The sequence below is a fragment of the Hyperolius riggenbachi genome, chromosome 7, assembly GCF_040937935.1.
Source record: "Hyperolius riggenbachi isolate aHypRig1 chromosome 7, aHypRig1.pri, whole genome shotgun sequence".
Lineage (NCBI taxonomy): Eukaryota > Metazoa > Chordata > Amphibia > Anura > Hyperoliidae > Hyperolius > Hyperolius riggenbachi.
In genome coordinates this window covers 255,278,020-255,304,711 of record NC_090652.1, presented here as the reverse complement: position 1 = coordinate 255,304,711, position 26,692 = coordinate 255,278,020, and the positions used below count along the sequence as shown (strand labels likewise).

Below are 26,692 nucleotides of genomic sequence, written 5' to 3'. Positions count from 1 at the left end.
GTTTGTATGCATGAAGTATGTGCTTGCTAAGTGGTGTGAGATACTGTGGGGGCTAACTCAGACAAGGACACCACGCAGCCAATCACCATGCAGCTCTTGATGCATGTCACATGTCATGCAGAGACTGGCGCAGCAAGGTGATTGGCTGCATGGCATAGTGATGGGCTGGAGTGAAGAGGACCTGTCCTGCCACCGGAAGCAGGTAATCTATAACGCTCCTCTGTTTCTTAGCATTATTTCCCCAGCCCCTGCGACAGTCTAGATAAACTTCTGCAGTACCCAAGTAGAACAGTGACATCTACAGGCCAGATATATGAACACCACAGGTTGGGGTCGCGGGAATATTATCACGTCTCGGAGCACAGATGCACTCTTCAGTATTGTTGGCATTCCCGTATGATTGATTACCAATCAGGAAATCAACCAGTGTGATAGCTTGCCTAAAAATAATAGTTGGGATCTTCCTGTGTGTATAAGGCCTTAATGTATACTTCATTTGTACTTTGGAGTCAGTGACTCTGATATAAGTGACGTGTCATATAGGTCACTTTACGTATATAGCAGCATGGAGTATTGCCGGTATGGGTCAGGAGATCAGTCACTTTCTACCATACGGCAGACAGATCTGAGACTGTGAAAAAGGCAGAGTAAAAGTGGCCTTGGGGTGTTTCATTGAAATTCAGCCTTGTGTTTGTCTCCACTTTCATCTCCTGCGAACGCCGCCATCTTCAGTGAATAAGTGTTGTCGTTGTCCGCCTGTCACATTTACACAGCTGTTGTTATATTTCAGGAAACCATTGTACATCAGTTACAGACACGGTTCGCTGACCTGCAGATTTATACATACGTTGGAGATATTTTAATAGCTTTAAATCCATTCCAAAATCTCAGCATCTACTCTCCTCAGGTAAGAACAGTACAAAACCACAGGCATTATGAAACTAACAATGATATGCCTGATTCAGGAAATCTGAGGAAATGTACAAAGAAGCCAATCAAGTTCCCTATTTCGATTTTTTTACCTGAACAGAGAAATAGCTGGAATGGCAGCACCTCCACTTGAATTTTTAACAGTTATCTTCTATCATCACCTGTGCATATGTATTTCAAGGCATCCACTAGTGTTGCCACCTTTTTACTGTAAGGAAAACAGAAGTGGGAGCTGCTGATTAAGCCTACACTGCTGGGCATGGCCAGAAAGTCAATAGAGATACAAAGTATGGCTATATACTGTAAATGTTTTACACATTTTAAAGTCGGATTATACTCTGAAAACTAAAATTTCAGTAACTATTCTTAGGTACATAAAGGGGCATTTCAAAGCATTCTCGACTTGTAAAAACGTTTACTTTTCACAGCTGAGAGCAGAACAGGCTTGCTTATCTCTGGCTAATTGGCAAATGAATCTCTCCACCTGTGTCTTCATTCTGTCCTCCACCTTTCCTACTGAAGCGTCTCAGCTGTTTCCAGGGTGATGTGTCTATTCAGCAAAGGGTGTAACAGAATCGACACACAGGCAGAGTGTGTCTGCTGACTGGCAATGATTACATTTTCCGATTAACCAGAGAAAAGCAAGTGTGTACTTATCTCTACAGTGAAAGTGTAAGTTTTTACACACATAAGAATGCTAAGGAATGCTTTTGTGTGCCCAAGAGTAGTTCCTGAAATTTTAGTTTTGGGAGTATAATCCTACTTTTAACCCTCTCTCATATACAAAAGTCCAAAGGTAGGTTCGCACACCAGCTTTTCAGATAAGCCAAAGATAGTTTTATTCCATCATAATGTGTTAACACTATGCATGACAATTGTTTCGGGGCCACGCAGGGTCCCCTTCCTCAGATACGTGTTGTCTGCAAGTCTGAAGGGGACCCTGCGTGGCCCCGAAACAATTGTCATGCATAGTGTTGACACATTATGATGGAATAAAACTATCTTTGGCTTATCTGAAAAGCTGGTGTGCGAACCTACCTTTGGACTTTTGGAATATTATCTGATGTTGCTTTGCATCAAAGGTTTAGCACCCACATACAGGACGGAAAGGTGTGCCGCTCCTGACTCTACAATTGCACTCTCTCATATGCAACCTCAATTTTAATGTCCTTCCATAATCCCTATTCAACTAACCCAACTCCCCTCCTTATGTGATTGTATGACAGTAAAGACATTGACTTCAATTCACTAAGATAATGCTGGAGATCATAAGGCAAGAGAAAACTTACCTCCACACAGTGAGAGAGTTATCTTATCTCTTCATTCCTTAAGTTACCTCCTCTGTAGTTAAGTTACCTCCTCTGTAGTTAAGTTACCTCCTCTGTAGTTATTTTTACATGCAGTTAATTTACAGCCTGTCTATAACGTTAGAATTCTGGAGTTATTTTAAGGATTGAAGAGTTAACTTAAAGACAGAAGAGTTAACTTAAGGTTTGCCTGAGGCAAAATGTTTCCTGAATACTACATGCCTTATCACCATGGTGATAACTCTAGAAATGTTATTAAAGACAGGAGATAAGCTTAGTGAATTTAGGCCAATGACATGTGCCTGCACAGTGCCTGTGTTTTCGAATCAAGTTTGACATAGTAAGAATATTTCCCCCCAGCTTTTTGTAGTAGTAAAAAGTTAATAAAGAGACTAAAGCAAACCTATTTTCTTGTTAACAGAAATAATTCCGTGATATAGAGACTGACAATACAGTATATGTATAGCAGGCTAAACAGTTCATTTCTAATTGCAGTTATCTAATTACAAGCGGTGTTTCAAGCTCAATATATTGCAATAATCTCACAGTCCTTGCAATATGTCACTCTCACAAGCAGCTATTATAAACATTTGTCTCCCAATTCCATCTCCATTTCAGAACCGTGTATCAGAACATTTTTACATAATTACAAGGTTTGACTTACTCAGCAAATCCCTGGTGTGCATCAGTGAGAGGGGGGGACCTGGAGGGAAAAGATAAGACAACAAAAACAAAATCATGGAACTCTCTGTTCGAAAGTCCAAACACTATTCATGATACATTAAAGGGGATCTTCAGCCTAAACAAACATACTGTCATCAAGTTACATTAGTTATGTTAATTAGAATAGATAGGTAATATAATCTTTTACCCACCCTGTTTTAAAAGAACAGGCAAATGTTTGTGATTCATGGAGGCTGCCATCTTTGTGATGGGGGCAGCTATCTTTTTGGTTGAAAGGAGGTGACAAGGAGCAGGAGACACAGTTCCAACTGTCCTGTGTCCTGATAACCCCTCCCAGCTGCACACGCTAGGCTTCAAATGTCACATTCAAAATGTAAAAAAAAAAAAAATTGCACCAAAACAGCAGAACGAGAACAACAACATCAGAAATCCCATCATCAAGCCCGGGCAGTTTTCTTCTGTGCAGCTAAAAATGAGGCTTGTATAAGAGAAACAAAGTTCTGATGCTGTGAAACTGTTAAAGAAACACCAAGCCTTTTCAGTTCTGATGAGTCAATTTTTAGTCCGTAGGTTCACTTTAACCACTGAAGTGAGAGGGGTATGGAGGCTACCATATCTATTTTGTTTAAACAAAAGAGGTTGCCTGACATCCTGCTGATCCTCTGCCTCGAATACTTTTAGCCATAGCCCCTGAACAAGCATACAGCAGATCAGGCGTTTCTGACATTATTATCAGATCTGACAAGATTAGCTACATGCTTGTTTCTGGTGTGATTCAGACACCACTCACCTCAGGTGTCGTTTAATGTAGTTTCTGAGGATTAACTATTTCAGGCAACCTTGAGAGGCTTTGCATTCCCACCAATTGTGTCTCATTTGTTTTCTTTAGCACGTCTGGTGTCGTTATGGTTTACCTATAAGACATTTTGGCCATTGCAAATCTATAATCCGCTCCTTTTACCGGCCATCCTGAAAGTTATGTTTATCATCTTTCTTTCTGATTCATTTTTCTTCTGTTTTTCTTGTTTTCCTTCCGTTTCTCTTTCTCTGTCTTCTAGGAGAATGGATGGGGTAGCTCTGTATCTATGCTGATATGCAGCTACTGGATCTGTATGGATGAAAACATGTTGTGGTTGTTATAGTCTCGTAAAAATGCTGCTTGACCACTGCAGATATACTGTATGTCCATCATTATATGGCAAATCTACTTGTAACCTGATGCATGGATGGTACTGCACGCCCACTTGCTTCTTATGTTGTAATATTCAATACATCTTTACTGTTAAAGAAAAGAAAATGTTTGTCTTGAAACAATAATGGGGTGACTGTGTTAACATTTTGTTGACTGTGAAACAGGTATCTCCCTATTGTAGAGATACCTGATCTCCTCACAGTTAAAACGGACCTGAACTCAGAACTTCCTCTCTGCTCTAAAAGATAAGTAACAGCATAACCACCTTTAACCTGCTGGGCGTTTCAATTCATGCGGCCGCGGGAGGGTTTTTTTCGCCCGATATTTATTTCTGAGCACGTAGCTAGCCTAGCGCTAGCTACGTTATTCTCCCCTTCCTCCTCTCTCCCTCCCACCCTTCTGATAGCCGCCGGCGATCACGCCCATAAGGAAATCCCATTCTGAACGTGATTTCCTTTAGGGCTTCCCCCGTCGCCATGGCGACGAACGGAGTGTCGTCATCGACGTCATTGACGTCGTGACGTCACAGGGACTCCCGACCCACCCCAAAGTGCAGCCTGGCGGCGATTGGCCAGGCTGCGCACGGGGTCTGCGGGGGGCTCTCTTACGCGTGGGGTAGGGCGCATTGGCGGTGAGCGGCGGCGATCGGGGCAAACACGCAGCTAGAAAAGTGCTAGCTGCGTGTTTGAAAAAATAAAATTATCAAAATCGGCTCAGCGGGGCCTGAGCGATGCCCTCTAGCGTCTCTGGACGAGCTGCTAGGGAGGTTAAAGAAAAACATGTCTTTGTTGCAGCTAACATAACTCAAGCAACAATTCTGTAGTGTCTACTTCCTCCTTTCATGGAAGCAGACAAAGGGTTAACATCCTGTGTTTACAAATTAGCTGCTCTGCCTAGAACTGCCAAGATTCCTGTGCTGATACAACTGAGAGCTCAAATTACAAGTGTGATTACTTGCAGCTGAGAGGGGATTAGACAGGCTCTTCACTCTAAACACAAACAGGGTGGAATATTCGGTGTTTTCCTTGTGTCCTGTGCATGAGTTCAGGTCCACTCCTTCTTACACCTACTGTGGCAATGTTCCCAGCGGGAGGACTTTTGGAGGCAGGTTGTTGCCTTCTTGCAGGACAATATGGGCTCGCCTGTGGTACTTGACCTCAAAATGTGCATTTTGAACCTTACAGAAGAGGGACTCTCCAAGTTTGATAAGGCTCTTATTGTTGAATCCTTATTCTCTACATAGGCCTCAATTCACTAAGCAGTTTAGACTAGTCTACTGATGTTTTTTTTTTTTGTATACTGATGGTTTGGTCAGTTGCATCAAACGGGAATACACTATTACCAAATGTTTTAGACCTGGTCTAAACCATTTGGTAATTAGGTGGGTAAAGCAGGGGAAATGATCAAAAGATGCAATTCACAAACAAGTCGCTATGACTGACATCCTTCTCCTTTGATGAGCTCTCCTCTGCATACAATTAAACTCCTGCATAATTAATTTCAAAGGTTCCATCCTCACATCTAAAATACCTCACAGAATTACTTTACCGACAAGAAATTAGCTGGTCTAATCTCTGTCAGAAAAAGTGGTCGTGGTTACTCCTTGTTTGCCTTTGTAAATTGTGTAATTACTGAATCTTAGACCAGGTCTAAAAACAGGTCTAAAACATTACACCAAACCATCAGCAGACTAAAAACCATCTGTAGACTAATCTAGACTGCTTAGTGTATTGAGGCCATAGTGTTTTGCATTTATGGATGGTTATCCCCTATAAAGGGGCCCATACTCTGGTTGATTTCAGCCATTGATCGATCGATTCTATCAATTGATCGATTTGCGGCCGATTTCGATTGATTTGATCTGTCTCACAGGATGTAAAGTCTAGGTTGATCTGCTGCTGGCAGCAGATCGATGGCCCACCATAGAGTTGCATTGGATCTAATGGTCCAATAATTGCATTTAGATGGATTACCAATAGATTTGTGGCATATGTATATTGTATTGACTGTCATTATTTACTGTACTATGTCTATTTCTTTGGATTTGCTTCAATAAACACCATTGGTTCAATTAAGAAACCATTACAATGCACAGCTGTTTCATCTTTTGATTATACTGTGGAGCCTTATCTCAATGCTTTCTCTGTTTAGTTCTCCAAGTTATATCATGGAGTCAAACGTGCCTCAAACCCCCCACATATTTTTGCCACCGCAGATGCTGCGTACCAGGGCATGGTGACCTTCAGCAAAGACCAGGTAGGATATTATTTCTGCAGTATTCATCTGCTCAGATGGGTGATCATATTAGCTTGGCTCACAGTGCGAAAGTGCCAATGCAAGATTTGTACAATACTGTCCTACAGGCAACCAAAATGTTTGCTTGAAACGCCTGGAAAGACAATGAGCATGAGGAATGTAATACTGCTTTCATTATATACACTCACCTAAAGGATTATTAGGAACACCTATTAATGCAGTTATCTAATCAACCAATCACATGGCAGTTGCTTCAATGCATTTAGGGGTGTGGTCCTGGTCAATACAATCTCCTGAACTCCAAAGTGAATGTCAGAATGGGAAAGAAAGGTGATTTAAGCAATTTTGAGCTTGACATGGCTATTGGTGCCAGACGGGCCGGTCTGAGTATTTCACAATCTACTCAGTTACTGGGATTTTCACGCACAACCATTTCTAGGGTTTACAAAGAATGGTGTGAAAAGGAAAAAACATACAGTATGCGGCAGTCCTGTGGGCAAAAATGCCTTGTTGATGCTAGAGGTCAGAGGAGAATGGGCCAACTGATACAAGCTGATAGAAGAGCAACGTTGACTGAAATAACCACTCGTTACAACCGAGGTATGCAGCAAAGCATTTGTGAAGCCACAACACGCACAACCTTGAGGCAGATGGGCTACAACAGCAGAAGACCCCACCAGGTACCACTCATCTCCACTACAAATAGGAAAAAGAGGCTACAATTTGCATGAGCTCACCAAAATAGGACAGTTGAAAACTGGAAAAATGTTGCCTGGTCAGATGAGTCTCGATAGAGTCAGAATTTGGCATAAACAGAATGAGAACATGGATCCATCATGCCTTGTTACCAATGTGCAGGCTGGTGGTGGTGGTGTAATGGTGTGGGGGATGTTTTCTTTAGGCCTCTTAGTGACAATTGGGCATCGTTTAAATGCCACGGGCTACCTGAGCATTGTTTCTGACCATGTCCATCCCTTCATGACCACCATGTACCCATCCTCTGATGGCTATTTCCAGCAGGATAATGCACCATGCCACAAATCTCGAATCATTTCAAATTGGTTTCTGGAACATCATGACAATGAGTTCACTGTACTAAAATGGCCCCCACAGTCACCAGATCTCAACCCAATCGAGCGTCTTTGGGATGTGATGGAACGGGAGCTTTGTGCCCTGGATGTGGATCCCACAAATCTCCATCAACTGCAAGATGCTATCCTATCAATATGGGCCAACATTTATAAAGAATGCTTTCAGCACCTTGTTGAATCAATGCCACGTAGAATTAAGGCAGTTCTGAAGGCGAAACACCGTATTAGTATGTTGTTCCTAATAATCCTGTGTGTGTGTGTTTGTACACATTTTGTATGCAATTTTTTGCATAATGATTTTTTTGTGCATGCCAATAAAGTTAATTTACATTACATTTTATGTAATTAACCACTTTACCCCCGCCCGTACGGATTTCTCCGTCCCTTTTTCCATCCTTTAACCCCCAGGGACGGAGAAATCCGTTCTTTGCGCACTCCCGCCGCTGCCCGCGCTCCTGCTCGTAAACACGCCGCCCGCCGCTAGTAAGCACGCCGCCGCCCGCTCGCCCGGAGATCAATGAACGGGAAAATCCATTCCCGTTCGTTGATCTAAGCCCCACAATGATCCGCTGCTCTCCTATGGGCAGCGCGATCATTGTGAGAAAAAACAAACACTCAGCCTCCTTGTACCTCCTGCGAGCGTCCGGAAGGAATATACAAATAGTAATAAACAAAAAGTTACTGTTGCCATCTTGTGGCCAAACAGTAAAACTACACCCTTAGCATTTTTTACATAGAAATAAATTAGTTTTACACTAAAAATTAACTCATTACCTCCCACACTCCCCTTTTTTTTTTTTGTAATTAAAAAAAAAATTACAAAATTTACAATTAAAAAAAATACATAAATAGTTACCTTAGGGACTGAACTTTTTAAATATTTATGTCAAGAGGGTATAACACTGTTACTTTATAAACTATGGGCTTGTAATTAGGGATGGACGCAAAACTGAAAAAAATGCACCTTTATTTCCAAATAAAATATTGGCGCCAAACATTGTGATAGGGACATAATTTAAACGGTTTTATAACCGGGACAAAAGGGCACATAAATTTCATGGGTTTTAATTACAGTAGCATGCATTATTTAAAAACTATAATGGCCGGAAACTGAAAAATAATTAATTTTTTTCCCACATTTTTCCTATTTTCCCATTAAAACACATTTAGAATAAAATAATTCTTGGCATAATGTCCCACCTAAAGAAAGCCTTATTGGTGGCGGAAAAAACAAGATATAGTTCATTTCATTCTGATAAGTTATGATAAAGTTATAGACGAATGAATGGATGGAGCGCTGAAAGGTGAAAATTGCTCTGGTGGTCAGGGGGTAAAACCCCTCAGTGGTGAAGTGGTTAAATTCAAATTTGCATGTAAATTGTCGAATGCCAAATGCACATTTTCTGAGTTTCTATTCACTTACATTACATTTTTTGCCCTAAAATGCAATTTTAATGTGATGCCACTGAAATACATTAGAGGTGTGACAAATGCAATCCCACACAATGCACACAAGTTCTGTTAAGTGTGAAAGGAGCCTTAATGAGGCACTAAAGTACAACTCAAGAGGTATTTGAGAGCAGAATTTTCTCTGTGCTATTCTTCAATTCTCACTGCAGGGGGCAGGCACAGTCTGAATTCTCTTGGAAGACTTCAGCCTATAGCAGTGACCCTTTGTGGTACAGGAAGTGGACAGTGTCTGAGCTCCTTAACAAGTACTAACAGGACTCCTTAACAAGTACTTAACAGGACTACCATGACATAATATCCAATAAAAACATGTTTTCCTACTTTTTATTACTCACACAGCTATATTTGCTTTTGTGCACAAGTATTATTGTCCATTTACAAATTACAAGTTCCCAAAGTACAGTTTTTCTGCTCTGGAAGCTGCCATTGCATATTATTGCACAGCCACAGTATTTATTTGTTATAATGTGCCCAGTGAGAGTTCTCTGCTGTTTTTACCTTTTTTACCTTTTACCTTCTGCCATCCTGGCAAGCTGATACACTTCTTAGCTATTTTTACAAATAGTAGCTGTATTGCTGCTGATTTAACATAAACAAGATAATGTTATGACTTGAGTTTCCATCTAACTTTAGCAGTAAGCTTCCCACTTAAGAAGAAAGTGCTGTCTTTAACTGTTTGAATGCTGTTCTGCTTCTATTTTTTTCTGGTAGAAAGTTTAAAGCTGTAAATAATCTTATGCTGGGCATACACGGCTCGATTTTGCGGCTCGATTCTCCCGCCTGATCGATTCCCATCCCCACTTGATTCCGCAGGTGATTCTCTTATCTTTCACTCGTTTTTCTTATCTTTTTCCATTGTCCTCAATGCGGAATCGAGCGCGGAAACGATTGGGCGGGAGATCGGACATGTCGCAAATTATCTATCAAGCCATCTAAATGGCTCAAAATCTAGCCGTGTATTCCCTGCATAAGAGCAAAGAAGAAATGCAGTGTTTCATACCACTTGACACTGAAGCGAAAAAAAAATATGATGTAATGAATTGGTTGTGTAGTACGGATAATTACTAGAACGTTAGTAGCAAAGAAAATATTCTCATATTTTTATTTTCAGTTATATAGGGTTTTTTTTATATAACATTGCATCATTTTCTAATATTTGCAGTTTACAAACTACTCAGCATTCTAAATGATTTTCACAGAGCCGGCTAGTGAACTTTTGAGATAATAAGCTTCAGAAGACAGAGCTCTCTGCAACTTTGAAAAACGTAGAGATCAGTGGCTCTTTTGCATAGATAACAACTGGGGTTTCTTAACTCTTCCTGTACTGGAAACAATATGAGACTCATGACTCTGCTCCTAATGTTTTATTTCTTAGCTGAACTACACATACAAATCATTACATCATAAGTTTATTTTCACTTCAGATTCCCTTTAAAAGTGGTTTATTTGATATCAATTAATTAAACTGTACCCGAGCTGAAGCTCTGGTACAAAATTAGATACTTACCTAAAGAGTGAGAAGCCTCAGGATCCTACTGAGTCTTCCCTCAGTGGTCTGCTGTCCCCCGTCGCTGAAATCAGCCCCCGAAGATTAGTGACAAAGCATTGTCGCTAATCCTATAGGGGCCGCACAGCTCCTCTTCCGCATTCATCCGTGCAGTAGATGTGCAAGCCCACCTGTGCATGCGCAGTAGCACGGAGCTGCGGGCTCTGTGCTACTGCGCTGGGGCTCTCAAGCTTCTACTGCACGGCCATGAATGTGGAAGAGGAGCCATATGGTCATGATGTGGTGGGGGCTGTGCTTAGCAACAGGGGGACTGCGGACCACCGAGGAACGCCACCATAGGATCCTGAGGCTTTCCTCTCATCATGGTAACAGCGTATTTCAAGCCTGAGCTTAGGCTCGGGTTCACTGTATGGAGTTTCAAAATGGACAAGAACAAGCTGTGAAACTGAGTTCCTACACAGATTTAGTAAAACAATAGTGCCTTGAATGGAGCTATCAAGATATCTTAGTGTCTGAAAATGGTTATTTCAGAAGTAATCATATTCTTCCAGGTCAGCATCATGTGCTTTCTCTGCAAGCCAGCTGCTAGCAATAGATTTCATGGGGTTGGTTACCTGAAGCTATGGACAGAGCTGGCATGCTGTGACCAGGCAGTACAACAGCAGTGCTGAAGTCAGCAAGCACAGAAATGGTGATAACTGTAGAAATCTCAGAGTTGTTTGGCATTTGTGGTTTATATTTCCAAATTAGTAAGACAGCTAACTCATACCTTAGTATCATTTGGATATGAAGAAGCTAGCACATCCAAGAATTATCTTTATTGTTTTCTTGCAAATAAGCCTTATTTACAGGCCTAAGCTAGAGAGAAGAGAGGAGGATGTTCTGCTGAGAACAGGAATAGTATGATGCTGCCACTTCCCCCCTCTGCGCTTTTCTGTATCAGCGGAGGGGGTTGTGGGGTATAAGGGCTGCCCAAAATATTGATCATGGGAAGGTGGGGATGGTTGATTGGCCAGGAGTGGTATGGGGCCCCAAGAGTTCAGTTAGCTGGAGGGCTCGCTGGGTACTGTACAAGGTATGGCCCTGCTCATGCGCTAATGTGAAAATACCATTGCAATATAATTGCATTGAATTTACTATGGGATTTACTATGGGATTATATTGTCCGATACAACGCCCCAGTGTGAACCTAGCCTTACCTTGGTCCAAATTGTTTTGTTATATGGCTCCGTAAGTCTGTATAGAAACCTGCCAGTATAACACAGAGCCTGTTTCTAGAAAAATATTTTATTTTAATTTTGAATAGCGTGAAAAGGTATGCACAATTTTTGAATTTTTTTTTCTTATTGCTTTCTTTATCACCATTGGAGAGATCTTCCCTCACTCCCTGTCTGGAACCTGCAAAGCACTGTGTAACTTTAATATGAAAGCTAATAGATTTGGAGACAGTAAATTAAAGGACAACAGAAAAAAACTACCTGAAGATCCTACATTGTGCCTCTTCTCCAGTCTAAAAACAAAACAAAACACAAAAACCTTAATTTGTTAATTTATTTTTTACTCTCGGAGTGTTTTATTATTATTATTATTATTATTATTATTATTATTATTATTATTATTATTATTATGAACAGCCTAAAGGTTTGAAAAGAGGTTCTAATTCCTCATTCCTTATCCAAAACTAAAATATTTCCTTTTACCTGGCATTGGGTATATGTGTTGGTGCACTGGTAGCATCAAAAGAAAGACTAAAGAGTACTGAATGTAAATTAAGTAATTTCTTCAAGGATTAGCTTTCAAGAGTGTGGCCTCTCTTTGTCAGATCCACATACCGTACTTACAAGCTGAAGAGTGGTCATGAAAAGCAATTTTTATTAAGAAAATACTTTTAGTGCAAATCAAAAGAGTATCACTTGCGGTATTCAAGGCTTCTTTTGATCATATTAACATGGGATCCACAGATCCCAGTATTTAATGTCCTACATGAATGAAAGCTGGTCTCTGACTGCTTGGTGTGAACGCTATACACTCACCGAGCACTTTATTAGGATCTCCTTTTTATTCATCTTGCTACCCAGCCAATAGTGTGACAGCAATGCAGTGTATAAAATTCTCCAGATACAGATTCGGACAAGATTCTGATGAAACACCAGAATTGAAAAAAGTGACCTCAAAAATGTTGGTATTAGATTGGCTTGTTTGAGTTTTTCTGTAACTGCTGATCTGAGATTATCACGCATAACAGTCTCTAGAGTTTACTTAGAATGTGCAAAATCAAAACCAATAAATCAATGTCTATTTTGCATAGGTGAATTTGCTATTGACAAGAAGAGATAGTCACTGAGATGATGATAGTTAGTGTTGCTGTTTGAATCCTGGTTTCCTTTCTGGATAATGCCATGCACAGTAGTTCAGTACCATCACATGATTTGAACAGCAACCAGGGGTGTAGCAATAGCCAAAGCAGCCATAGCGGCCTATGGGACCTTGGAGTAAAGGAGGGTCACTGGGTCAGGTGGTACTTAATAGATTTACTATTAACTTTCATGTGTTCCGTGTGCGTACCGTGCGTCCCTTAGCAACGCCCGATGCTTTGAAATGCTGCGTGATGGTGACTCCACTGGCACCGGCGCTATTTCATCAATTAACTTAGTAGCATGGCCTTTCAAAGTATTGGGCATTGCTAAGGGAAACCTGCTACACTGCCAGTAGCGCACGTAGCATGCCCGCAGGAGATTAAGGTCGCACTACTATAATTAGCGTGCGTCTGGCCATTTAACTTGTTACTGTTGATGAATTAACCCCTTTGTCTCAGCGTCTATGGACTATATATAGTGTAGATTGCATGAGAATGTAAATAGCCCAATTAACTCACATCCATAGAGTATGGACAGGTGTCATTGCTCAAGATGGCCTTTATCTTATGGCCCCATGAACGTTTTGCTATGGGTCCCCATAATCTCTAGCTATGCCACGGACAGCAACACTACTGACAATTCCAGCTTGCTTGCAATTTTAGTGCAAATTTCATGCAGCTTGAAATTGTCCAACCAAAATCACAAGGAAGTGTAATTAATTGGTCCAATTCCCAGCCGCATACCATTTGCATGCAAGCTGGAATTATTTGCAACCCATTGGCCATTTCTATTGATGAATCATTGGAGAAGAGTCAGACAGGCTTGAGTGATCAGAAAGACCATGGTAACTTCAGCTGTGGTAAGAATGCACAAAAGGATGAACAATGGTGCGTTCTCTTGAGTCAGCCAAGAACAGAAAGCTGAGGATGCAGTGGGCACAGGCTCACCAAAACCGGTCAGCCGATCCATCTCGATTTCTGCCAAGGTGTGCATGGTAACAGTGGGCTTGGTAAAGGAGATTTTGCAGGAATTGTGTGTTAGGGTGCATACACACATCCAGTTTTGATTGGCAATGTAGAATGAGGGCTTATCTACACAATCTGTTCATAATCTTCAAAACCTCTTTGCCCTCATACTACATAGAGGTGGTAAAATTAGCCAATGTTAGTTGGATGTGGTTACATACCCTTAAAGTGTACCAGAGCTGAGGCAAAAAAAAGTTTTATACATACCTGGGGCTTCCTCCAGCTGCTTGCGCTCGAATTGCTCCCACGACGCTGTCCTCAATCTTCTCTGTGTTCTGTAGTGGGTCCCGTTACTTCCTCCAGTCGCAGCCAGTCTGCTGCAAGTAAAGTGCGCTATTTAGAGGGCGCATTTCTCTTGCGCAGACTGGCCGTGACTGGAGGAAATAACGGGACCTGGTACAGAACACGGAGAATGCATGGGATCACATTCTCGCACACTTGCGCATGCTCAATATGGAGCGTCCTTTTTGGGAGCACTCAGGTTCCCGAAGATTGCCAAAGCCTCTGGCAATGGCAGAGACTGCTGTGAGAGGCTTCTGGAATCTTCTGGAGACAGAGACTGCTAATGGGGGAGACAGCAGTGGAACATGGGGACCTTAGGAGGAACGGGAAGGCTCTGCAGCACCCAGAGCCTTTCCTCTCCTTAGGTGAGTATCTGTTTTTTGTTTTTAGGCTTCAGAATTTCTTTAACGTTACACTGAAGCAGATTTTAAGATAAGAAACAGAAACTCACCAAAGGAGAGGGAAGGCTTTGTGTCATATAGAGCCTTTCCATTCCCCTGCCAGTCTCCACATTCTCCCGCAAGCTCCCCCATTAGCAGTAAACGACCAATTGGTCGTGGACTGTTCTCTTCCGTGTTGAGGAGACTTCGGCAGTCTTCAGAAGCACTCGAACTTCCAAAGACGGGCATGCTCCATACTGCGCACGTACGAGCACCCTCTTTGGCGCACTCACGCGTGCGCAGTACAGAGCCACCGGCCTCCTGGAGTCCGAGTGCTTATGAAGATTGCAGAAGTCTCCCGCGCCGGGAGATTCGAACGGTGGAACGAGGAGACTGGCAGGAGAACGGGATACTCAATTCAGACTCCCTTTAAAGGGAGTCTGAAGTGAAAATAAACTTACGATCTAATGAATTGTATGAGTAGTACAGCTAAGAAATAGAACATTAGTTGCTAAGAAAAGAGTCTCATATTGTTTCCTGTACAGGAGGAGTTAAGAAACGTCAGTTGTTATCTATGCAAGCTTCTCTGAGCTCTCCAACCCAAGTAGTCCTATTTTCTGAAGAACTTATACATCAAAGAAACAGTGAAAGGCAGCTTCAGATAAGGTTTTAGTGCAGGGGAGTTCAAAGGGCCATTAGCTCTGCTCTGTTTCAGAGTTTAAAACACAGATTGTGGTTTGTAATTGCAAATATCAGAGAATGATGCAATGTTATCAAAAAAAGCTATATAACTGAAAATAAAAATATGAGACTCCTTTCTTTGCTACTATGCTACTATGTTCTATTAATTATCAATTTATTTCATCATCCTTTTTTTTCGCTTCCATGTCACTTTAAGCTAAGTACACACCTATGATAATTTTCGCCCATCAGGGATTTGGAAACGATCCCACGGGCGACAATTTGGGGAACAATGTTGTACAGACAACTCCAATGTTGCTATGGAGTTGCTTCCATCGGTCGGAAGTTTGGTTGAAGTGAACATTATGATCAGTCGTGTTTGGGCATCGTGGGTCATTAACCTCCCTGACGGTAACCCCGAGTCAGGTTTGGGGTTGGAAATCCACAGCTCAGAGTGTTAACCCCGAGTTAGACTTGCGGTGACCACTGCAAAGTCTATGCAAAGCAATGCGCACGGTCTATGTTTTCACTCACCACCCTGGGGATCCAGACACTGGCAGCCATTCTTCTTCCTGTCCTTCGAGGCTCTGCGACTTCCTGGTGAGATAGGTGCCTTTCATCATGAAGACACACGGCAATCTCACTGCAGGGTTACAGCGCCACCCGGAGTACGGAGGGTGAACTACAGTGTCGGAACCCATCAAGGTGAGTAAGTGCAGGGGCTGCCGTAGGCTTTCTGGCAGCGTGATGTTTTTGTGGTTTTAGGGTCTAAAAGCATGCAAAAAAATGCACCGCTTTTAGACCCTAAAATCTGGAAATAATCATATCTCCAGGGATGTTAAGGAGCAGACAGGACGAGTCTTTAATGTCCCCCAAGCTGCATCGATTAGCAGTCACTGTACACACAAAATGGTCATCAGCTGACACGGCTGTTATGGCGAATAGTGATCGCATGTATACATAGGCTAGAATCTCACAGGAATGTTTCCTCCATCTTGTGGTCTCATTGCTAAGGATTGGGATGTTCCTAATAAAGTGCTCAGATGTTGTGTACAGCTGGACTACATCATGTTATAAAATGATGTTATACACCGGTAAGTACTCTGATGTAAATTATCTGTCCTCTGATATCTTTGGTTTTGTTAGATGTTAATCTGGCTGCAAATGTAAAAATAACTGGAAAATGCAGTGACTCGATTGTATGATGGCAATTATTTAAACATCATTATTTCTGACCTTTTGCAGTGCATTATCATAAGTGGAGAAAGTGGAGCAGGGAAGACAGAAAGTGCTCATCTCATTGTGCAGCATCTGACCTTCCTAGGAAAGGTACAGCGGATATTGTTCATCATCACTCCTCTTACATAAATACACCTCACTGAACCGGGCCTCGGCAGAAGCATACACCATATACACATCATTTACTGGTCATCTGTATGTAATATAATACAGTCTATACAGGGAACAGGCAGATAGCTGTGGCTGTGTTGTCCAATGAAACCAGCAAATTTACAAGTCACAGGGGCTATACTACAGGGCTGTGCCGAGGCATAGGCTGGAGAGGCTCCAGTCTCAGGGCGCAGTGTAGGAGGGGGCGCACAATTCATTCAGCTGTCATTCCTAATTGTGTTTGAAGCAGAAAGAAATAAGAAAAGGGGATACATAGCAGTGACTGCAAGCCAGATAACTAGATATTAAGGTGTTGGGGAGGTTGTGGGCCCTGTGGCACCTCTTAGTCTAATAGCAATCCTTGTGTGATGGCTGGGGTAGGAGGGATGGAGGGGCGCACTTTGGTGTCTCAGCCTTGGGTGCTGGAGGACCTTGTCCCGCCTTTGCTATACTACATCAGAGTTTCTCAATATTATTGCAGCATGTACCCCTTTATTAATGACTGTCAGTAATAGTATAAAAAACCTGAGCGGTTCTTGCATTTTTCATGATTGCTAACTCAGTAAATGACCAGCCCTTAAAGCGTTGCTATCATATAAATCCGGCATAGCGGGGTCTGAACCCTCTATAACAGTAATTATAGATTGACGGTATACCTTAAAATGAATCAGAGCACTCAGTATTTGATTTTATATAAAAAATTGTATTTGCTTATCATACAGCATATATACAAAATATGAACAGTTCCAAGTAGTGTTTCCTTCTAACAGTATTCCATCTCATCAAGGCTCTATAGCCAAGCGATCATCAATCTTCTAAGTACATTCAAAAAATAATATAACAGTTGTGTTATGTAGAATAAGATCAAAAGTATCTGTATTAATAGCTGTGTATCTAGTAGTTGTGTAAAACTTGTAGTAATCTTCTTAAAGAAATGGCTTTAAAAAATAGCCTCTAAAAAAACTTCTTGCTAACATCTTAACAGAACTTAATGCTGAAAAATTAATAAAGTAAATCACCAGAATATTAAACATATTACCCCTTCTCTGTCATCTCTTCAGCATCTAGAACCACGTGTGGGAAGGTAGCTTCTGCCTCGTGTGTCTTCTCAGGAGATTGTTGGGCTTCTGCAAACTATGAGCTTTCAGCTCCTACTTTTATAGTGATTGGATGCAATATGGCTGCCTAATCTGGACTTTCCCTAATTCCCAATTCTAATCGGCTAAAGCTTCCATGCGTCAATGCTTTATCATGTTTTGAATACCTAAATTATAATATTATTGTTTATAAAATCTGATTAGGTCATTTCGGACGAAGTTAATTAAAAATGGACGTCACCAGCCATCTTGTCTGCTGGTTGACTTTTTTCCCCAGACATTAAGACTAAACAATGTCATTCATGACGCATTTCTGATAATGTCCCCTTCTGCTAATTAGTTTGGAATGTGTCTCTTCTTTCCCAGAAATAAGATTGGTCAGGTTGACACTGTAACCAGACCTTTAAGAGTCTTCAGCAATTTAAGGCTTATTAAAGCATACAGGGCTTCTAATATACTCATTTAAATATAAAACTTATTATATAATTCTTCCTAAAACAATTAATCATATAAGATACAACTGCACATTAAAATTTAATAATATAAAATCATGTTCTATATATTTGCCTTTCTTATGAATAAATATAATAACTTCAACCGGCAGATGTCAGCATTTCCTCATCTGTAACTGATTGGGAAAACCCTTTATTGTTTTATATTTTGTTGAGGCCTGTTCCCAAAACATCATGTGTTATCAGCTATCAGTGTTCAACTAGCTTAGACAGCCTTGTATCAAGAACACGTCAACAATTCTCCAGAATCAAAACAATCCCACGAGAATGTTTCACAGACCCAAAGCATCACTGGTAGAATCCAGCTTTTAACTGTATTTCAAAGTATTAAATTCTATTATTTGCAATTATGGGGTTTAACAATAACTATTTCTTTCTTTAGAAGGACTGTATTGATTATTAATATTTAGCAAACGTGCAAATGTGCATATATATATATATATATATATATATATATATATATATATATATACACATATCTGCTGCAGTAATGTGTATATATATATATATATATATATATATATATATATATATATATATATATATATATATATATACATATATACACATATCTGCTGCAGTAATGTGAGTTTTAAACGTGTTTCGTTCCAGTCTTCACACAGAAGCATCTTTCAAATTTCAAGGCCGCAGACAAGCGCACTAACATAAACAAGAATGTTTTAGTGTCTGTAAGACTTAAAGTGTACCTGAGCCAAAAGCTGCAACCAAAAAAACAAATATTTACCAGGTAGAATGGAAGCCTTTGAATAGTCCAGAGGCTTCCCGAGTCTTCCTTGCCCCCACCGTTGCCATTCAGGGACCCATGTAACATATCCAACAAGAAATTGTTGGATGTTATTTTGGCCACGCCCCTGCTATGTATGGGCGTGGCTGTACAGCACTTGGGCAAGTGTGGCCACACCTGCAGTTCCTTGCAAATGCACTGGCTTGCCGAAATCGTGCATGACAAGGAGCTTGGCTGCAATCTTCCAGACTGTCCTAGGCAGCGGTGGTGGGTGCAAGAAGGACAATGAAAGCTTCTGGAGGATCCAAAGGCTTCCCTCTAACTACGTAAGTAACTGTTTTTTTATTTCAGCTTTCAGCTCGGGGTTACTTTAATAGCAGGTAATTTATAAAAACTCCAGTTGTGAATTGTGTGATCACATAGTACAGTGTTTCTCAAACCTGTCCTCGTGACTCCCCAACGGTGCATGTTTTGCAGGTAATCTCACCTATGCACAGGTGGGGTAATTAGTGTCTCAGCTACATGGAATTCACATAACTGAGACTCCTGTGCATAGGTGAGGTTGCCTGCAAAACATGCACTGTTGGGGAGTCACAAGGACAGGTTTGAGAAACCCTGATATAGTGTATTTTCTCCGCTGCTCTTCATAAATCAGCCCCAGAGTAATGTGATTTGTTTTTACAGGCAAATAACCGTGCGCTAAGAGAAAAGATCCTACAAGTCAACCCATTGGTCGAGGCCTTCGGGAATGCCTGCACTGTGATCAATGACAACTCCAGCCGGTTTGGAAAATATCTTGAAATGATGTTTACACCAACAGGGGCAGTAATGGGTGCGAAGATCTCAGAATACCTGCTGGAGAAATCCCGGGTCATTAAACAGGCTGTGTAAGTGAGCTGTACGTACCCTAAAAGGCCTCAGTTTACTAAGGTTACAGAACATAGGACAAGCCACGTTTTCCTGCAAGATAGATAAACTGCGGCTTACTTTTCTGGAGACACTCTGGTGACTTTGGCTTTGCATTGCATTCTGACACTATTATTTGACTTTTTTGCTGCCTGAAGAATCCCTACCGATCACCTCCAGTAAGAAATGCAGACAGTATTTGTTTTCCCCAGTAAGAAGTGCAGCCAGTAACTGTGTCATCCCTCCCCCCCAGTAAGAAAAGCAGCCGGTATCTATGTCACCCCTCCCTCCCAGTATAAGTGCCCAGGGAAGGGGGACCACCTGCTTTCTCCCCCATCTGAATAGCAAAGCACAATACCTAGTCCGCAAACAGGGAAAGCGGGTTGGCACTATGGTGCGGCAAGTGAGCTTAGATGGTGCAAACAGATACCCTGGATAAACAGCTGAGCGTGCTCTGGTGGACAGACAAACGTATATGGCACATGAAGCAAAAGACAGGAGAGACCGGCACTGCAAGCAAGCTGTGTTTTAATCTTGATCCATGTAAACAGTGGGTGTGCACGTAGGCAACAGCAGCACAAAAATCTTGCACAATAAAAGCATATAGTTGGATACAGGGTACCTGGAGGTGCGGTGGGTGCTGGGTGGTCAAGCCTGACGGCCGTTTCGCGCACGTCTGCGCATCTACGGAGGCTACCTAGTCCAATGTTGTGTCTTCACCTCTTCTTCACTTCAGTCTATCACTATGCAGAAGTGTGCCTCCATAGGCTCCCGATGCTTGTCACATGACATCAGGAGCCTACAGAGACTCTGCTACAAGGTGATAGGCAACAGTGTAGAAGAGGAGAGGACCCAGCACTCGACCAGGTATTTGTAAACCGCTGTGCGCTCTGCCATTCAGACTGGACTGGTCACCACTGTTACCCCCTAGATTTTGCTACCTGAGTCATATTATTCAGGTGGCTTCATGGTGGGGCCGGACCTGACTCTAATGTCCTCCTCAGTGCAGTTTCTAGGCTAAAATGCACCCAGGGCGAGGGTGTAAAAATTGCGCCCAAGCCCCCCCACCCCCCAAAGCAAGGTATGGGTGCCCGCAGTGTAGGTTAGCCAGGTCTAGTTGCACTCAGTATAGATTCCCCCAGAATAGGTACCCCAGTATAGGTAGCCAGCTATAGGTCACCCCAGTATAGGTAGCCAGGCATAGGTGAGCCAGTATAGTTGCCTCCGGTATAGGTTAGCCAGGTAGGTGCCTCCAGTATAGGTAGCCAGTATAGTTGCCCACAGTATAGGTTAGATAGGCAGGCGTCCCCGGTATAAGTTAGATAGTTAGGAGCCCCCAGTACAGGTTAGCTAGGTGGGTGCCTCTAATATAGGTAGCCAGAATAGTTGCCCCAGCATAGGTTAGATAGGTAGATGCCCCCAGTATAGGTTAGTTAGGTAGGTGCCTCCAATATAGGTAGCCAGTATAGTTGTCACCTGTATAGACTAGCTAGGTAGGTAGGTGCCCCCAATACAGGTTAGATAAGTTAATACTCCCACTATAGGTTAGATAGGAAGGTGCCCCCCAGTATAGGTTAGGAAGGTGCCCCCCAGTATAGGTTAGATAGGTAGCTGCCCCCCAGTATAGGTTAGATAGGTAGGTGCCCCCCAGTATAGGTTAGATAGGTAGCTGCCCCCCAGTATAGGTTAGATTAGGTAGCTGCCCCCTCAGTATAGGTTAGATTAGGTAGATGCCCCCCAGGTTAGATAGGTAGCTGCCCCCCAGTATAGGTTAGGTAGGTGCCCCCAGTATAGGTTAGATAGGTAGTGGCCCCCAGTATAGGTTAGATAGGTAGCTGCCCCCCAGTATAGGTTAGATAGGTAGCTGCCCCCCCCCCCCAGTATAGGTTAGATAGGTAGGTGCCCCCCAGTATAGGTTAGATAGGTAGGTGCCCCCCAGTATAGGTTAGATAGGTAGGTGCCCCCCAGTATAGGTTAGATTAGGTAGCTGCCCCCTCAGTATAGGTTAGATTAGGTAGGTGCCCCCCAGTATAGGTTAGATTAGGTAGGTGCCCCCCAGGATAGGTTAGATAGGTAGGTGCCCCCAGTATAGGTTAGATTAGGTAGGTGCCCCCCAGGATAGGTTAGATAGGTAGCTGCCCCAGTATAGGTTAGGTAGGTGCCCCCCCATGATGGAGGGGGGAGCCGCAGCCGCGGGGAGGGCAGCCTGGCCTCTCCCTCCCTTCCTCTCCCCGGGCCGCCCTCCGTGCGACCCCCCTCGGAGTGCAGAGTAATGCAGCAGGGAAGCAGGCTATGCAAAACTACTCACCTCGCTGGCTCCAAGCGCTGCTCTCTCGCCGCCAGTCTCCTCTCTGCCTAGTGCCTACACGCTGATACACACACACGCTGCTAAACAGGAAGCAGCGTGTGTGTGTATCAGCGTGTAGGCAGAGAGGAGACTGGCGGCGAGAGAGCAGCGCTTGGAGCCAGCGAGGTGAGTAGTTTTGCATAGCCCGCTTCCCTGCTGCATTACTCTGCACTCCGAGGGGGGGGGGGTCGCACGGAGGGCGGCCCGGGCAGAGGAAGGGAGGGAGAGGCCGGGCTGCCCTCCCCGCGGCTGCGGCTCCCCCCTCCCAGCAGCGCCCCGGGCGGCGGCACGCCCCGCACGGCCGTAGAAACGGCCATGGTCCTCCTTTAGCTGTGCAGGAAACTGCATACAAATCAGCACAGGTTGTGAGTTTATATGGATAATACATACCTCCCAACTTTTTGAGATAAGAAAGAGGGACACACCCCCGCCTCACCTTTAATTATGCCCCTGGCACACCCCAATTTATGCCTACTGTAAAGATTTCATAAGAAAAATATGTTGTTTTATAATTCAAACCCCACTGGTCATTTCTATCCTGGTTCATTTTCCTTCAGAATACTGTAAAATTATAAATATATCAATTTAAAGTATGGCAATAAAGTTTAGGGTCAGTTACTCAAATTTTTCAGGAGAAAGATACATATATTTACATAGATCTGTCCCTGAAAGGGACTAATGTAGGGACAAATGAGGAAGAAAGAGGGACAGGGTTCCCAAAGAGGCACTGTCCCTCCGAAAAAGGGACAGTTGGGAACTATATGATAGTGTATCCAGAGCTGTGCTTAGGGGTGTTGCAGTAGCTACAGCAGCTGCTTAGGGGCCCAGGGACAAGTGTGTGTCACTGACCTACTTCCTGACTTTTCCATATTATGCTATAAGGAGGATTCCTAAAAATATAAGTGTGACATGTCATTAGCTCACATGCACACTGGATTGCTTAGAAAAATTACTGCCCAGATGACACTTCAGTCACATGACTGATATTTTACCAACCTTTTTGCAGCTATCTCTGGAGTCTGATGTGACGCGGGTAAAGGTTGGCAACATTTCCTACTTAATATCAGTGTTTTTTGTTTGTAAATCCAGTCTAGAATGGACTTCTAGCCCTGTGCAGCATTACTAAATCAGTGCCTATGATTCGATCTTATAATAATACATATAATAAATCTCGTTCCTTAAAATGGTTTTTTATTCAGTTCCCAGCAGAACCTGTGAGGGAAAACAATTACCCTCTGGAGCTCGGCGCTGTAAATATGAAGAAATATAAAGCTGCTATTTTTAGCTCTCTCTCCGCAACGCCATAAAGAGTTGTGCAAACGGCTGTTCTTGCAGCACAATAATAAAAATGTTATGATGGAACAAAGTAATGAAGTGCAGCTAATGAAATAATGAACGGGAAATAAAACAGAATTTGGGTTAATTTTGCATCATTTAAAGTTTTAGTGCATTTACATAAAATCTGCTTTACCCAATTGTTGAACGAGGTTATTACGCAATTACGTCTTAGGCACATACGGTAAGAGATCAAACATGGATAGTAAAAAAGTATTTCCTTTACAGTGTATGGATAGAGTTCAATAGTTTTTCCATAACTGCTCCCCTCCTCCAGGTAAAAAGTAAATTCAGCATATTGGGGGTGGGGGTTGGGGAAGACATTCTGAATACCATTATTTGTGAGGCAAAATCGCTCAGCCTGAGAAAGTCTTGCTCCTATTTCATGTTCCAGATCTCCTTCTCCGTCCCTATTATTTGGTTTGAAAAAAAAAAACCCTATTACCGAATGACCAGTTGGGATAAAGCAACCCGGGAGGCTAGAGCAAGAAAAAAAAAGACTTAGATACTCACCTATGGAGAGGAAAGGCTCTTGATCCCATTGAGCCTTCATGGAGCTCGTGTCCTTGTTCCACTGCTGTCCCCTCAGATTTGATCTTCAGGATGAAAACATGGTCGGCCCTCCTCCTCCTCCAAGTACTTGTGTCTCCGAAGACTTCTGAAGACGAGCGCACATCCGTACTGCGCACATGCAAGTCTGCTCTCACACATGCACAGAACGGAGCCCCTGTCTTCGGACCTACTGGAAGGTGCCAATCTTAAACCAGGGACAGCAGGGGAATGAAGACATGGAAAGAGGATTGGGGAGGCTCTATATTGTCCAGAGCCTTCCCTCTTCTTAGATGAGTATCTAGGTCTTTTTTTCAGGTAGCTTCATACACCCATTATAAAAGACTTATCTGAGCCTGTCATTCTGCGAGATCACAGCTGAGATCTAGTGTGCGTTCAGCTGGTGGGATGAGTAGTCGGGTGCCCAGGATTCAGCTATTATGTAGCCATACACTGGATACTGGTGGAGACAGCAGAGAGGGTTAGTATTTGGATGCCTGGGTTTAGCTATCTTGTAGCCAAACGCTGGATACTGGTGGAGGCAGCGGCGGAGTTAGTAGTTGGGTAACCAGGGTTCAGCTATCATGTAGCCATACTCTGGATACTGGTGGCAGCAGTGGCGGAGTGAGTAGTCAGGTAACCAGGATTCAGCTGTCATGTAGTCAGACTCTGGATACTGGTGGCAGCAGCGGCGGGGTGAGTAGTCAGGTAACCAGGATTCAGCTGTCATGTAGTCAGACTCTGGATACTGGTGAAGGCAGCGGCTGGGTGAGTAATCTTATGCCCAGCGTTCAGTACCCATATTCAGGATACTGGTAGAGGCAGCGGTGGAGTGAGTAGTTGGGTAACCAGGGTTCAGCTGTTATATAGCCAAACTCTGGATGCTGGTGGAGGGAGCGGCTGGGTGAGTAGTCGGGTAACCAGGGTTCAGCTGTCATCTAGCCAAACTCTGGATACTGGTGGAGGCAGCGGCGGAGTGAGTAGTCGGGTAACCAGGATTCAGCTATCATGTGTAGCCAAACTCATAGGGGGGGAGGATACTTGGGCGCCCTGGTTGAGCTATTATGTAGCTGCAGTAATTGTTAAACTGAATACTAATTTCAAGCATGCCCATTCATGTGATAGGTTTGAACTAGACCAGGCATGGGCAAACTTGGCCCTCCAGCTGTTACGGAACTACAAGTCCCACAATGCATTGCAGGAGTCTGACAGCCACAGTCATGACTCATAAAGGCAAATGCATTGCGGGACTTATAGTTCCGTAACAGCTGGAGGGCCAAGTTTGCCCATGCCTGAACTAGACCCTTGCTGTACTATTGTTAGTTGGTTAGCAACTGATCAGTTTGCATGGTGCCATTTTATATAGGTCTTAATATAGTTTTATTTTTATCACTCAGAGGCGAGAAAAATTTTCATATATTTTACTACATCTATGCTGGACTCTATCACCACAAAAAGCTCTCGGAATATAATCTACCTGAAAATAAGCCTCCTAGGTAAGAATCTGTCTGACTTTCTTTATTTGTCAGTCTCTTTACAATGATGATAGTAATGAGCTAATTACAATTTTGCGTTATTTTCGTAATTACGACCATAATGGAAAAAATCTAATCATGAAGAATTACGTGAAATTTCGCATAATTATGACCATACACATTTTTGTTGTTTTTTTGTGTAAACATTTTCGTAGTTATGGAAATTTTCATAATTTCAGGACAAATTTTTCATGTAAAACACAAAATGTTCAAATTAAACACGAAATTATGACTTTGTGATAGCTGTAACTTCGTGTAAATTTCTCGTTTTACAAGAATTTACAAGTAACACAAAATGAAACACGAAATTAGGATTTAACGGGAAATTATGACACAAAATTACAAATTACGAAGTTAGGAATTAATAATTTCCTGATAATTGTGAATGACAATTTTGTGTCGCAATTCAAATTTTGTGTCATAATTACGAAAATCCAAAATTTCGGCTCACCACTATTTGTTTATCCATCACACTCTGTACATCCATACATCCATCCATCCATACATGCAGACAAAGCAGTTGAGTTGGAATCATATACAGTATAAATATAGGGTGTAGCACTTCCAATACTTCACATGTAGATGTAACTATAGGGGGAACAGGCCCTGCAAATGCTGTGGGGCCCCAGCTACTTTCCCTGCCTCTGATACAGACGTCTATCCTCCAGATCAGGTTTTGTTGCAACCACAGTAGTTGTGGGTGGGGGGTGTCATGATGGCCACACTGACTCCTAGCAGATTGTCCACCATGTTGTGGGGGTCACCAAGAGAGGAACAAGAAATGGTGTGGGTGGGCCCCATCAAGAATAAGAAATGTTGGTGGGATCCATCAAAGTTTTGCTTCACAGCCACATGATGATTTGCAGTTGTGCCCCTGTTCACATGATTCGGTAAATAAATGGATATCTCATCCACACCCCCAAACCACGCCATCTCTTAGAGATGCAGCCAAAGCAGGTGCCTCTCTGCCTACTGCTTGGTCTTGCCTTGAATCCATACGTCTGACTGTTCTTCCTATTTACCTATCTTTCCGTTTAGCTATTTAGCCATCGCTCTTTCTGGCAGTCTATCCATCTCTTTTCCTCTTTAGGTATGCATTTTTTAGTTGGTAGATT

General features: G+C 42.6%; 1 protein-coding gene across 9 annotated transcripts in view; it reads left to right on the top strand.

Moving 5' to 3' along the window:
* MYO3B (myosin IIIB) overlaps positions 1–26,692 on the top strand; it is a 394,939-nt gene that overhangs the window by 241,987 nt on the left and 126,260 nt on the right. For all 9 annotated transcript variants that reach the window (XM_068245545.1, XM_068245547.1, XM_068245546.1 and 6 more), the window contains 5 exons: positions 791–907; positions 6,265–6,369; positions 16,408–16,491; positions 19,590–19,792; positions 25,440–25,538. In XM_068245545.1, the coding sequence (XP_068101646.1) occupies positions 791–907; positions 6,265–6,369; positions 16,408–16,491; positions 19,590–19,792; positions 25,440–25,538 (608 nt within the window). The remainder of the gene's footprint in view (positions 1–790; positions 908–6,264; positions 6,370–16,407; positions 16,492–19,589; positions 19,793–25,439; positions 25,539–26,692) is intronic.